This window comes from Staurois parvus, unplaced genomic scaffold, assembly GCF_062004578.1.
Source record: "Staurois parvus isolate SC_StPar_1 unplaced genomic scaffold, SC_StPar_1.0 ptg000562l, whole genome shotgun sequence".
Classification (NCBI taxonomy): Eukaryota; Metazoa; Chordata; class Amphibia; order Anura; family Ranidae; genus Staurois; species Staurois parvus.
Window position 1 is genome coordinate 1,660,925 of NW_028318358.1, and position 13,959 is coordinate 1,674,883.

Consider the following 13,959-nt stretch of genomic DNA (forward strand, 5'->3'; position numbering starts at 1 on the left):
TCCTCCTGGACCCGTGTCCCGCTTTCTTGATGACTTCTCTGCCTGGCTACCCTACTTTCTCTCCTCTGAAATACCCACTATCATTCTTGGTCATTTTAACATCCTCATTAATGTTAACAACCCAGCTACTTCCCAACTCTTCAACCTAACTTCATCTTTTGCCCTAAGACAATGGACACAGTCCTCCACTTACTCTGATGGGAATACCCTAGACCTTGTTTTCTCCCATCTTTGCACCCCCTACAACCTCACAAACACCCCCTTTCCTCTCTCTGATCACAATCTCATCACCTTCACAGTGTCCTCATCTTTAAGCACCTATCCTTTCAAGCAGAAAATAATCACCCGCTAAACTGCTAAAACCTAACTAACTGCTAAAACCAATGGCCACTACTCCATACTCTTACTACTTGACCTCTCTGTGGTTTTTGATACTGTTGACCATACCCTCCTAAAAAAAAAAAAAACTCCATTCTCTTGGCCTCTGAGACTCTGCTCTCTCCAGGTTCTCCTTCTACCTATCGTAGTGCTCCTGCTCTCCACTTTCTCTTTCTGTAGGGATCCCTCAAGGTTCTGTCCTTGGACCCCTTCTTTTCTCCATCTACTCCTCCTCCCTTGGCCACATTATATAAACTCCCATGGTTTCAAGTACCATCTCTATGCTGATGACACACAAATCTATCTTTCTACCCCTCACCTCACCCCTTCAGTCTCCTCTCGCATCACTAACCTACTAAGTGACATATCATCATGGATGTCACTCCACTTTCTGAAACTCAATCTTTCTAAAACTGAGTTCATAATATTCCCTCCAGCCCATCTCCAGGACTTCTCCAGAGCCTCCCCCATCCTCTGGAACTCTCTACCCCAATCTATCCGACTATTGCCTACTCTGCTCACTTTTAGGCGATCCCTGAAAACCTATCTCTTCAGGGAAGCCTATCCTGCTTTCAGCTAATAACCAAATCTTCTATTTCTTCCATCAGTTCATCCCCCACAGTTACTACCTTTCGTACCACTAGCCCCTCCCTCTTATATTGTAAGCTCCAAGAAGCAGAGCCGTCCTAACCCTCTTGTATTGAACTGTATCATTGCTGTGTTGTCTCCCTTTATATTGTAAAGCGCTGAGCAAACTGCTGGCGTTGTATAAATCCTGTATAATAATAATAATAAACTTTTACTACCCATCTTAGAAGTGTTTTATATAACTCCCTACACTTGGATACACCAATTATTTAACATGCACCTTTAGATTTGTTGATAACTATATGCTATAAAGAAGGCAGGTAGGAAATGTAGTTTTTTTGTTTTCTATGAAAACTGAATACCATGGACGGGCACCTCAGTTAATGCTGTAGGACAAAAGAACAAATCCAACCATACCTGAAAGCTGAGCTGTACCTAAACTGTACATGTTGTTTATTTTTATGTTTGAATATACAGTAAATTGCAGGTCTTATCATTAATCAGAGGCATTAGCAAGTTAAGCCCCTGTTGTCTCCCATTTATTGATTTGGAAATCATATGAATTGATGTTGCCTAGTACAATCATTCAGGCTTGCCCCTTCATTTTCAGACCTGTACCAATGACAACTGGAATTTGGTTGGCTTTGACTTGTGCAGACAGTTCCCCTTCTAGATGCTTTAATAACTAAGCCCCAGTGTTGTTTCATAGCTTCAAGAAGATATTTAATATAGATCTCACTTGGAGAGGTGTTTATTATGTCCTTCTGGGAATAGTTTGTTGTTCTGTTCAATACCAATAATTATCTTCCATCCACTTCCAGCTGGATCCCCTCCCCGAAGAAACTCTGAGGCAAAGACCCAACCCCAATGCTGTGCGATCATTAGAGACTGTTATTCAAGTACAGAGTAAGTCTGGTCTTGGGTTGGGGGTTGCACATTTATGGAGCAGGAAGTCCCTCTGTCAGTGAAGGCTGTTTGCCACGCAGTGCTCTGTACTATAATGCGTGGCAAGCACTTGCAGCTGGAAAGCACTCAATGACTTTTCTACATAAATCTGGAAGACATAACTTCAAAGAGTCCGTCACAAGGCTCCCCACGTGATAAATCAGTCACAAATGTTACTAAGATCTCATTTCAATTAATACCAGAATTTAATGAGAAATCGGCAGCTATAGAATCCTCAGTAAACTGTGTCTGAGGTAGATAATTTGGCCAAAACGAATGAAATATTTCAGCCACAGCCTATAAGTATTCAAACCGCACCCCCACCCCATCCTCAGTGATCACCCCTGGAGGCAAGGACAATGTGGATGTTATGGTTGTCTTACAGTATATATGATGTAGCTGTGTTATTTAGCCTAGTGGCTTATGAAACAAATTAAAGTCCATGTTATATTTTTCAGGCAGCTATCACAAAAAGTTTAACGAATTAGGGCTCCGCAACACTGTGGGGTTTATGTACTAAAGCTGGAGAATGCAAAATCAGGCTCACATCTGCATAGAAACCAATCAGCTTCTAACTTCAGCTTGTTCAATTAAGCTTTGGCAATAAAACCTGGAAGCTAATTAGTTTCTATGCAGATGTGAGCCTGATTTTGCGTTCTCCAGCTTTAGTAAATAAACTCCTTTGTGATTGGAAATCATGGCTGTTCTCAAACATTGATTCTTGGCTGTACAACAAGTATAGGGTCCCATGATCATTTATATCAGGTCATAATACCACAGTTGTTTGTGACCATTGTAAGGTCTCTGTAAGATGTGAGCAAAGTGATACTTTACTGGCAAGCACGAAGGAGTGGTCCTTTCCCACCAAAGAATGGTAATAACACATGAATTACTTCATTGCACATTAATTCATGTTGGTGCTCTACAGTGCTATTCACTTTTAATGGTTCCCCAAGGCACCGGTGTTGCTGTGCATTGCTAAAATGCTGCACGCACACTTTTTGGTCTATTGTAATGTGTTAAGCAGCCCATTTAAATGCACGTTAATATACAATACAGCATGTGCATTTAACGCACCCAGCAGGCCAGGCTGGTGGGAATGGGCCTTTATGGGTATGCAGTAGCAATACTGAGAGATGTTTCATATTCCGCTAAAGTGAATGTATTGCCAAAGGTGTTTTGTTTTTTTTTAACTTTTGGATAGAGTAGGTTAAAATTTGAAACCCTGTCATGTGTGTGTTTTTTAATTGCTGTCTATGTTCCCGCTGGGTAGGCTTTGCCTTTATTGGTCTGTTTATCAATGTTTTCACCCACTATTTATAAAACTTTCACCAAAGATTCACACTTTTTTACATAGGATTTATTCAAATTTTATGTCCATCACAGAGCATGAGATGAGGAATGTTTTTCAGTGGGGGACATCTAGGAATTCCCCTCACTTTGTAAAGATTTAGTTTCCCATATGGCTGCCTCTTCAGAATAGGATGCAAAACAGGACACAGACAGCAAAAAATAAACGGTGGTCTTAACCCATCACTTCTCTATCCAGAAAAAGGTTTTGGCTTTTTATACAGTTTAGGCCCCTTTCACACCTGTGCATTTTAGGTGCAGTGTGTTAAAAAAAAAAAAAAAAAAAGTTCTGCACATGTTATGGAGTAATGCACCTAAAATGCTACACACTGCACAAATGTGAACCAGCCCCAAGAGACTCTGTGTATTTATATAAAGGAATTCTGCTCAGATCAGTTTAATCATGGCAAGAGACGGGAACACTGATAGGGTTGTCCCATTAGTGAATGAGTGTCTTTTTACATATTTCATACCAGGTTTAAGAAAAAAAAAATCATTTTTACAAGAAAAAATATCCTGGAAGACCTAATGCTCTATAATGATTGCTTTTTTTAAACCACAGGTAAATATTGGACATCTGTCAGACGGTTTTCCTCCAAGGTTGGGTACACTCTTCTGGAAGCTCAAAAACTCGATCGGGACGAGGTGGACACTGTGACTGCCCTGGCCTCTTTGTCAGTGGGGCGAACATTGGCAGCAGCTGGGAAGTATGTATTTTCAAATTATAATAATAATTCAGATGTTTAATACTTTGAATACAGGCAATACCCCTTCAGTGATAATAAATAGCAATCTTCATTAGAATGCATATAAGGTGTAATGCTAGTGTATCTGTATTTTTATGGAATGGTTATGAATAAAAGTACAGTCAGAAGAGAGAACTTGCAGATAATACACCCAACGAATGAAGAATGTTCTGTGTTTATCGCTGACAGATATTTACTCTCAAAGACCATTTTACAGCAGATATTTTTTCTATTCACTAATGGCTCCAGGCTGAGATTATCACTTTAATGTTAAGTTCTACTTCACTGGTCTTGTGCACATAATAATCTTTTTAAACATTAAAAATATTTCTCTTTTGTTCATTGATGGACACAGCCATACTTCATGACAGATGGGTTTGATGTCCCAACCTACAGGAGAAGGAGCAACTAAACTAAAAGCACATCTAGCAGACGGCCCTCTGGAGGTGGCCAGATCCCCCACCAGCAGCAGGGAGTTCAGCAGGTGGCAGTTTGAGTTCTGCCAAGTGCAGTTCCCTGTTTTGTTGTTGTTTTTCTGTTTATGGGCCCACCCCACCCTTTTTCTTTCTGGCACTGCTTTGGGACATCCCATCCATTATGAAGTATGAAAAAATAAAATAACAGCGCAAAACATAGACCTCTACATAAAATCAAAAAAGTGCAAAAAAATTTTTTTTGTAAAACAAAATACAATTTAAATGGTGCAGTCCATCAAAATTCTTATATAAATAGTGAAATCCATCAAAATAAACTAAAGTTCAAAAATATTCAAAAATATATGTGCAAAAAAAGAAAAAAAAGGAAAGAAATCTTTTCACATTCTTCTTGTAAAGAAACTTCCACCTTCCACCCGTGAAAACCAATATCAAATGCACTCACCAGATATAGGTGAATAAAACGCCTTTTAGGAATTTTATGGGATCCTACACCCTCTTTCGTATCCACTCTATAGGAATCCTCTCCTCCAACATGGGCTCCACCATCCGACCAGGGAGAAAAAAATCTCAAATAGTGTGATATTGTAAGACACCATTTCATATGTGAAATCAAGGATTAAGGCCACTCACATTAATTTCACTTTAAAAAGGCATATTTATTAAGGCAAGCTTCTCTCCAGATGAACAGTAGATGCAAGGTAACCTCTCACAGAATCTCACATCACAGTCCCAGGTTCCAGCAGAAGCTCCACAGAGACCACACATATATAAATCCCACAAAGATGGCCGCTGGAACGCACCACTCAGCGTGCGCTCCACTCACCGGAAGTGACGTCGGACATGCAAAATAAAACCGGAAATGCGTCAACGCGTTTCGCCCCTCCCACAGGGCGTTCTCAAGACAATCATTTCCTGTTTGAAGCTCCCTTATATACCCAACTGGGACCCACCCCTCCGTTGTGATAGGTCTAAACCCTCCCCGGGATTATCAAAACAAACCACTCCTCCTGTGATGTAACGTGAGAATCCTTTACACATGAGGTCTATGCCTACATAATTCAGAATACTTATTAGAACCATTAGATTATCTCCCAAAAGCGACATGTGTAAACCACATGCCACCAGTGGGAAAACACGAATGTATTTTAAATTTTAAAACAATACCTCAAAAATACAAAAACTTTCTTTAATAAATAAGCAATGAAATGACAATTTTAAAATTAAAATAAAATAATTTATGAAGAATAATATAATAAAAATAAAGATAAAAATAAAAATAAAAAATGAAATATAAAATATAATAAAAATAAAAATAAAAATAAAAATAAAATTAAAAATAAAAATAAAAATAAAAATAAAAATAAAAATAAAAAAATATAAAAATAAAAATAAAAATAAAAATGAAAAAATGAAAAAATAAATAAAAATAAAAATAAAAATAAAAATAAAAAATATAAAAAAAATAAAAAATAAAAAATATATAAAATATAAAATATAAAAAATAAAAAATATATATAAAAATAAAAAATAAAAAATATAAAATATAAAAAATATAAAAAATAAAAAATAAAAAATAAAAAATAAAAAATATAAAATATAAAATATATAAAATATAAAATATAAAATATAAAAAATAAAAAATAAAAAATATATAAAATATAAAAAATATAAAAAATATAAAAAATATAAAAAATATAAAATATAAAAAATAAAAAATATAAAATAAAAAATAAAAAATAATATATAATAATATTTTTTATTTTTTATTTTTTATTTTTTATATATTTTATATTTTATATTTTTTATATTTTATATTTTTTATTTTTTATTTTTTATATTTTATATTTTTTATTTTTTATTTTTTATATTTTATATTTTTTATTTTTATTTTTATTTTTATTTTTATTTATTTTTTCATTTTTTCATTTTTATTTTTATTTTTATTTTTATATTTTTTTATTTTTATTTTTATTTTTATTTTTATTTTTATTTTTATTATATTTTATATTTCATTTTTTATTTTTATTTTTATCTTTATTTTTATTATATTATTCTTCATAAATTATTTTATTTTAATTTTAAAATTGTCATTTCATTGCTTATTTATTAAAGAAAGTTTTTGTATTTTTGAGGTATTGTTTTAAAATTTAAAATACATTCGTGTTTTCCCACTGGTGGCATGTGGTTTACACATGTCGCTTTTGGGAGATAATCTAATGGTTCTAATAAGTATTCTGAATTATGTAGGCATAGACCTCATGTGTAAAGGATTCTCACGTTACATCACAGGAGGAGTGGTTTGTTTTGATAATCCCGGGGAGGGTTTAGACCTATCACAACGGAGGGGTGGGTCCCAGTTGGGTATATAAGGGAGCTTCAAACAGGAAATGATTGTCTTGAGAACGCCCTGTGGGAGGGGCGAAACGCGTTGACGCATTTCCGGTTTTATTTTGCATGTCCGACGTCACTTCCGGTGAGTGGAGCGCACGCTGAGTGGTGCGTTCCAGCGGCCATCTTTGTGGGATTTATATATGTGTGGTCTCTGTGGAGCTTCTGCTGGAACCTGGGACTGTGATGTGAGATTCTGTGAGAGGTTACCTTGCATCTACTGTTCATCTGGAGAGAAGCTTGCCTTAATAAATATGCCTTTTTAAAGTGAAATTAATGTGAGTGGCCTTAATCCTTGATTTCACATATGAAATGGTGTCTTACAATATCACACTATTTGAGATTTTTTTCTCCCTGGTCGGATGGTGGAGCCCATGTTGGAGGAGAGGATTCCTATAGAGTGGATACGAAAGAGGGTGTAGGATCCCATAAAATTCCTAAAAGGCGTTTTATTCACCTATATCTGGTGAGTGCATTTGATATTGGTTTTCACGGGTGGAAGGTGGAAGTTTCTTTACAAGAAGAATGTGAAAAGATTTCTTTCCTTTTTTTTCTTTTTTTGCACATATATTTTTGAATATTTTTGAACTTTAGTTTATTTTGATGGATTTCACTATTTATATAAGAATTTTGATGGACTGCACCATTTAAATTGTATTTTGTTTTACAAAAAAAATTTTTTTGCACTTTTTTGATTTTATGTAGAGGTCTATGTTTTGCGCTGTTATTTTATTTTTTCATATATTTGTGTTGTTCACATTGCACAGCAGCAGGATAGTACTTGTAGTAGAGTGTCTCACTAGGCGCAGGAAGATATCTTATAACATTATGAAGTATGACTGTGCTCTTCAATGAGTGAAAGAGAAAACAAGATTTTTGTACTCACCATAAAATCCCTTTTTCTGAGTTCATTGAAGGACGCAGCACCCACCCAGTCCTTTTTGGCTGTCTTAGTGGGTATCTGCTATACTGCTGGTACTGCTGACTGAACTCCTTGCTGCAAATGGGGGGGTCTGGCCACCTCCAGAGGGCCGCCCCTAGGGTGTGCTTTTAGTTTAGTTGCACCTTGCGTCCTTCTCCTGTAGGTGTTAACATCAAACCCTCCATCATGAAGTATGGTTGTGTCCTTCAATGAACTCAGAGAAACGGATTTTACAGCAAGTACAAAAATCCAATTTTTTTTTTCTCAAAAATGATAATCTGATACAACAGCAAAAATCTATTTGGTTAAATCTGATTTGGGTCTTTCTTCATGGTAGCTGATTTTTGGTGAAAATGATCATTCATAGATTGAATCAACTGCTTCAACTGATTTGTGAAAGGCTGATCCTTTCTTCAAAATGAACATTATATTCAGCAATAACAAAATTCCATTGAAATTGAAGTTGTGTGATCTGTAATTTCATGAACATGACTTTAGAAATGCAGGTGTTGTTACAGATGTTATGGATGATGTAAATAATTTTCGATTTGCTCCCTCAGCAGTGAACATCAGGAAGAACCCATGGAGGAAGATGGCCCCATGAGTCTATGACCGGGTGAAGCAAACACCTATTCTAATGGATGAGATGAGCTACTTGTCATTTTAATTCAGTGGGGCCGTTTGCTTTTTTTAATCTTAACTCAAAGATGACCTAGACCCGAACCTGTGAGATCATTCCTGAAGCTGCACCAACCCATCACATGTTAACATGGGTTTAACATGGGATCTTGCCTGACGAACCGAATTCCATTTGTTGCCTGAGCACATAAATTTGTACATATAGACACTTTATTGTCTTATTACTGTGGCTATGCACCAAGAGGACATTGCTGAACTCGACCAAAGATATCATTCACATGAGGTGGTAACCATGTGAAAGGAAGACAACAGAAGTTGGTGACACCGTCCGTCTTACCCAATATATAAAAAAGTGTACAGACCTGTGAAGATGAACATTACTCTTCTGTGTAATTTAGTGTATAATCAAATGCTAGTTGTGCTTCAACATTTTCACATACTTTACAGATTGTACCCAATTAGTTGATTTACCAAGCTCAAGATTGGTAGACAGTCTTCATAAAATCATTTTGCTGGAAATGTGATAACCGTTCTCAATGCCAAACTCCGCTTTGTGAAATGCATCAAAATGCTTCATCATGTAAAAAATAAACGGAGCACTGCAGGATGACCCTGCAGCCTGACCAAAGTGGACCTTTCTGTACAGGAGAAACTTCATGTAGACCGCTCACTGGAGATTCACAAGTTGCTGATAACCTAGAATGAGACTGTAAGTGCCTGGCACACCTGGAAGTTAGAAAATGCCTTCTTGCTTTCTAGATATTCCCAATGACCACTAATTGTTACGTGGATGAATGGATTTTGTGTTGTTCATTTGCACTATGGGGGAGTCACCCCCCTGACACACCACATACAGAATAAAGACAATTGAATATCATGTATTAACTTCTAACAGACTGTGTAAAAAAATAAAAACCACAATGGACCATTTTGCTGTAAAATATATGCTTGATGAGACAATCTGAGGAAACTTTGCAATATAAGTCATTTTCACATTCCCATGTGTACTAGGTAGTCACATGAGAGTTTGAAAAGTTATATGGTGCAGATATTACAGAAAATTTTAAAACATTTTGAGTGTTGTTTTTTTTTAACCATGGGTTCAAAATCTGATGATTATTGTAAGTGGTTGAGACAGGTATTTTCACAGATACATGCACCTTTTGTGCCCCAATATTTAGTTTTGAAACTTTTAAAGGTTAAAGAAGATCTACACTAAAACACTCTCTCCACTAAGACACTCTTTACGCCAAAAAAAATACATCCTTGTGGGCCCTGACAAAGCTCTCTAGTGTAATGAAATGGATCCTCCTGCGCTTCAATGGATGATCCCTATACCTAAGCTGCTCACACCCAATCCTAAAACCAATAGGTGAAAAACCAAATAAATATATAAATGGTGTAGCGCTAATAAATAAATACATAAATGCTAAATAACTACATAAATGTGCATATCGCAAGCATGAATAAATCACGTGGTAAATAAATGAAAATCTAGAGTTAATAATATACCACGAAAAATCCTGGGAAGTGAAAACACAGGTATATAACCCCCTATCCCCAACTGGGGGATCAATAAACAAATATATCCATCAGTGAATCCCCTCTATGGGTAAAATAAAGTAAAGTGCAACCCCTAACAAGGGGATAAAGCTAGTTCAAAGTGATTTGTTATTAGCGCTACATCATTTATATATTTACAAGCTCTCTAGTGTATCGGCCTTCCTACATTCTACTGTCCATTAAAGGCTATGCCACCCCAAAGTTGACTTTTTAGCATTTTGGGTGGATGATCTCCTTGTTTTTCTTTGACAGCATGGTCAAGCAAAAACAAAATTGCTCCTTCTAACTAATTCCTCAAAGGAAAAGTGAGCTATATCGATCTGAACGAGCTGGAATCCAGTTGACTTGGTGGAAAGAGAAACGATCTCTCCATTGGAGTTCTCTGATGACACAAAAAAGCCAGTATCCACATAATAGTGAGAATCAATTTTTAGCAGGCACCAATCTTTAATGTCCCAGATCGGGGTTGAGTATAGGTAGGAACAGCAAAGGCCACACACACTATTAAATGGCCAAGCTCATTGCAGACTGTTTAACATTGTTTCAGTGGAGTTCTTATAAACCCTATGGTAATGCCACCAGATGGATAAACCTTTGAATTCCCAACCCAAACTACTCCATTTCAGGTCAGTGAAAATAAACCTATCATGCGCTGTATATTTAATTTCCAAGCCGTTCACCATTGTCGTGCTGAATGTTGACGTGCGGTGTGAGTCTAGATCTGTATAACCACTACAGTAGAATGCCTCCATGTTAAACCAATCCACAGTTCCTTATTGTCTGGTTGACTGTATGGCGGTCTTTTGCCATCTGCACAGAAAAAATGTGATCATATAGACTCTGCTAATACATGAGTCCTGCTAAGAATCATATGGATTAAGGAGTAAGCAGCGGGATTTACACTGGTACTGTGCTTGTGATGTCTTTCCTTTTATCATCTGCCAAGTTTTTCTCTTGCTGCGTTTGCAATACCTGTCAATTTTTGGAGCTCTAAAGATCTTTGAAGTGATTTCAGTAGAAAGAAAAATAATAATGTGTACCTCTCCAGTCTCGCACTTCATAGCCCTGTCAGGTGTGATGACTGCAAAGCATGAGCGGCTGAACTGTAAATCAAACAGTTGGCTATGTCCCACTCTCACTGGGTCCTTTAATTCAAACACCAACTTTGTCTTTTCTCTCTGGGATTCAGGACCATGCTGGCCTCTGTTTATTCCTCCCCTCCAGCACAAATTATATCAGTTCTTTAAGTTATTCATGTGTCAAAAAAAGGAAGGCATTGCGTTTTTTGTTAGAAATTATAAAGACTAGGAGAAGTCTGTTTTATCTTTTATATTGGCCAACATCTGGTCTAGATAATGTATTGTGTTTAATCTTAAACCACTTGGAATGCCTTGCCACACAAGCAAACAATTTACCCCCTCAATGTAGAAGTTCCCTAAGAAGTAACAGCACACTGACACACCACAAATCACTCCAGAGACACCGGGACCAGTTTACTGTATAGGGCAACATTCCTTGTTTGTTCATTCGCCTTTATCTGTACGGTATACATTTGGACAGTCCATCTCTTGATGTTCGCTGTTGTTTAAAGAAAAAATGATAGTGTGAAATTATTTTGAAGGTAATTAGGGAAATAGCTGTACTTAAGGGAAGAATTGCACAAGTTTATGCTAGATTATACAATTAGTAGAAGTATGGGATGGACCGAACAGCTGTCTGCCATTTTTTTTTCTGATTTTGTAACCTTCAGAATGACAAACAGATGCCTTACTTGACACCATGAAGAAAAAAAACTGGAGTGGGGGGAGAGTAAATATATGTGATGTATGTTTTTAAAGTATGTGTCAAATAAGTGTAGAATAGGGTCCAATTTTGAGACCGTGACACTGATTCATAAAGCTGCAGTAGCACGTATGGCATGCTAAAATAACATGGAAGAAGACTGACTTAGTGGCAACTTTAGCATAACTTAAGATAGTGATTTTTCAGCTTGAGGAATCAAGGCTGGTCTATGATATTGTCTTGTGCATGCAGGATACGTTGTAACTTGTAAGACAAATTAGAACCTCTTATGCCAGCTTCTCCTGTATGTCAGGTTTGGACTCCTCCAACATAGCAGTATGAGAAGCTCCATGCAGGAACCTACAACAACCAATCAGATTCAACTTTACTGTATTCATGTCAATTAACTGCATTGAGCACCGTTCCTTTCAAAAAAGTAGTAAATCAGATGCATGAACTGTCTACCCCACCTTTACATTTTCATCTGGGAGCACTGTTCAACAGTACAGATTTTTAAAAATATAATTATTCATTTTGGAATATTGTTCCAGCTTCGAGAATAAAAATGCTTCATCTGGTCTCACGTGATCAATGTATTATATCCCATACATGATCTACCAGCATGGGTTGTCCACAAAGCAGTGCATTAACATACAATATATTTAAATTCCTAATTTGATTTGTAGTCTAGGAAAATATGATGGACTGTTCTCACCAAAACAAGGCAGTTTCAAAGTGAATGTGTCAATTTAACTGACCTGATGATCATTCTAGACCAATATCCAGTACTTTGTCCTCCCAAATGTTGGCTTTGCTTTTACAGAAAGCTAGACGTTGAAGCCATACTGTGTCGTCTGATCTAAATTTTTGTAGATAATTGATAATTAGAATAGTTATATAGTTGATAGCTATATTTATATAGTTAAAAATCAAGGTTTTTTTTTTAGCAAAATAAAGAACAATTTTGATACTGTGTAATGTACCATTAAAACTGCTTTGTTAAAATGCAAAAACATTGTCTGGGCAATGTTTTTCATATTTAAAAATAAAGTTGATTAGCATTGTACAATGTTTAAATAATATGTAATTCATAAGTCCATTGGTTTAAATAGTGTGTAAATTTAATCACTATACCAAGTATGCCAGCCTGTTCTGTCTGATCAATGTAACTGCAATTCTGCTCCAAGCCACTTGAGGTCACCATTTTCAAAGGAGAGAAGCCATGCGACTTTCAGCAGCTTTTTGCGTACTGTGAGCTACAACGTTTGTTATACTTTAGGAATCAGACCAAGATTTTTCTTAGCTATATACATAGGTTATCCAGATTTATCATCTTTCACGGTGTTTCAAAACTGCATTTCATGGCAATGCATGTCGTTCATTTTCAATGCATCAGTGACTTTCAGTCTCAAAGGGAAATTCTATTATGTACTAAGAAAGACAAACATGAGCTACAGGCCAAAGACAGGAACTGAAAAGGGCGGTAGGTGATTGTATATATACACTTTTCTTCTTTTCACTGGGTCTTAATGAAAAGGGCTTCCACTTTTGGAATTTTGTACCATGAAAATCTTTCCCCCTAAAAGAAGGCTTGCTTTCATGCATACACGTTCTAATGAAGACATTGTGTTTATACAACTCTTTGATGTTGTTATAGATGGCTTGGGATACGGACCTCCTGTTTTGTCTAGAAGAAAATTATAAATATATATGTATATCTTTATATATTTTTTGTAAAAAAAAATGAAATTTGAGCAATAAAATGTATTTTTTTTTCTTGAGCTGTGTATGCTTTTGCTGGTTTCTATGACTTGTTTGTAATTACATGGTGGCAGCTATGTTCTATATCTTTACAGATGCGGTCCCTGTTTTTTCTTTGTGGTGCTACATCATGCTTGTGCATCACTGTGCTTCTCACGACGCAAGCCCATAAGCTGAATTCAATCAACTCTTTAGACCAGTGTTTCTCAACCTTTTAAAATTATGGACAGTGCCGAGGCACCCTTTAACATTTTTGGACAGTCTGGAGGCACCCCATTCTAAAATGGGGTGCCTCCAGATTGTCTATAATTTTAAAAGGGCACCCCATTTTAAAATGTGAAAAACTATTCTAATAGTTTCATATAACACAACAACATCCACATATGTAGGACACCCAACATTAGAAGTGATTCATTCTTCCAAAGCAAATACACTTTTGCACACTGATACTGACTAGTAT

The 13,959-nt window shown here is 36.2% G+C and overlaps 1 protein-coding gene across 6 annotated transcripts in view; it reads left to right on the top strand.

Annotated features, from left to right (window-relative positions):
• Positions 1–13,519, top strand: part of HDAC7 (histone deacetylase 7) — a 424,630-nt gene extending 411,111 nt beyond the window's left edge. For 5 of the 6 annotated variants that reach the window (XM_089691382.1, XM_089691381.1, XM_089691377.1 and 2 more), the window contains 3 exons: positions 1,788–1,872; positions 3,824–3,968; positions 8,315–13,519. In XM_089691382.1, the coding sequence (XP_089547508.1) occupies positions 1,788–1,872; positions 3,824–3,968; positions 8,315–8,366 (282 nt within the window). In that variant the 3' untranslated portion in view covers positions 8,367–13,519. The remainder of the gene's footprint in view (positions 1–1,787; positions 1,873–3,823; positions 3,969–8,314) is intronic. The other variant, XM_089691379.1, reaches the window with a different exon arrangement.
• The last annotated feature ends 440 nt before the right edge of the window (positions 13,520–13,959 follow it).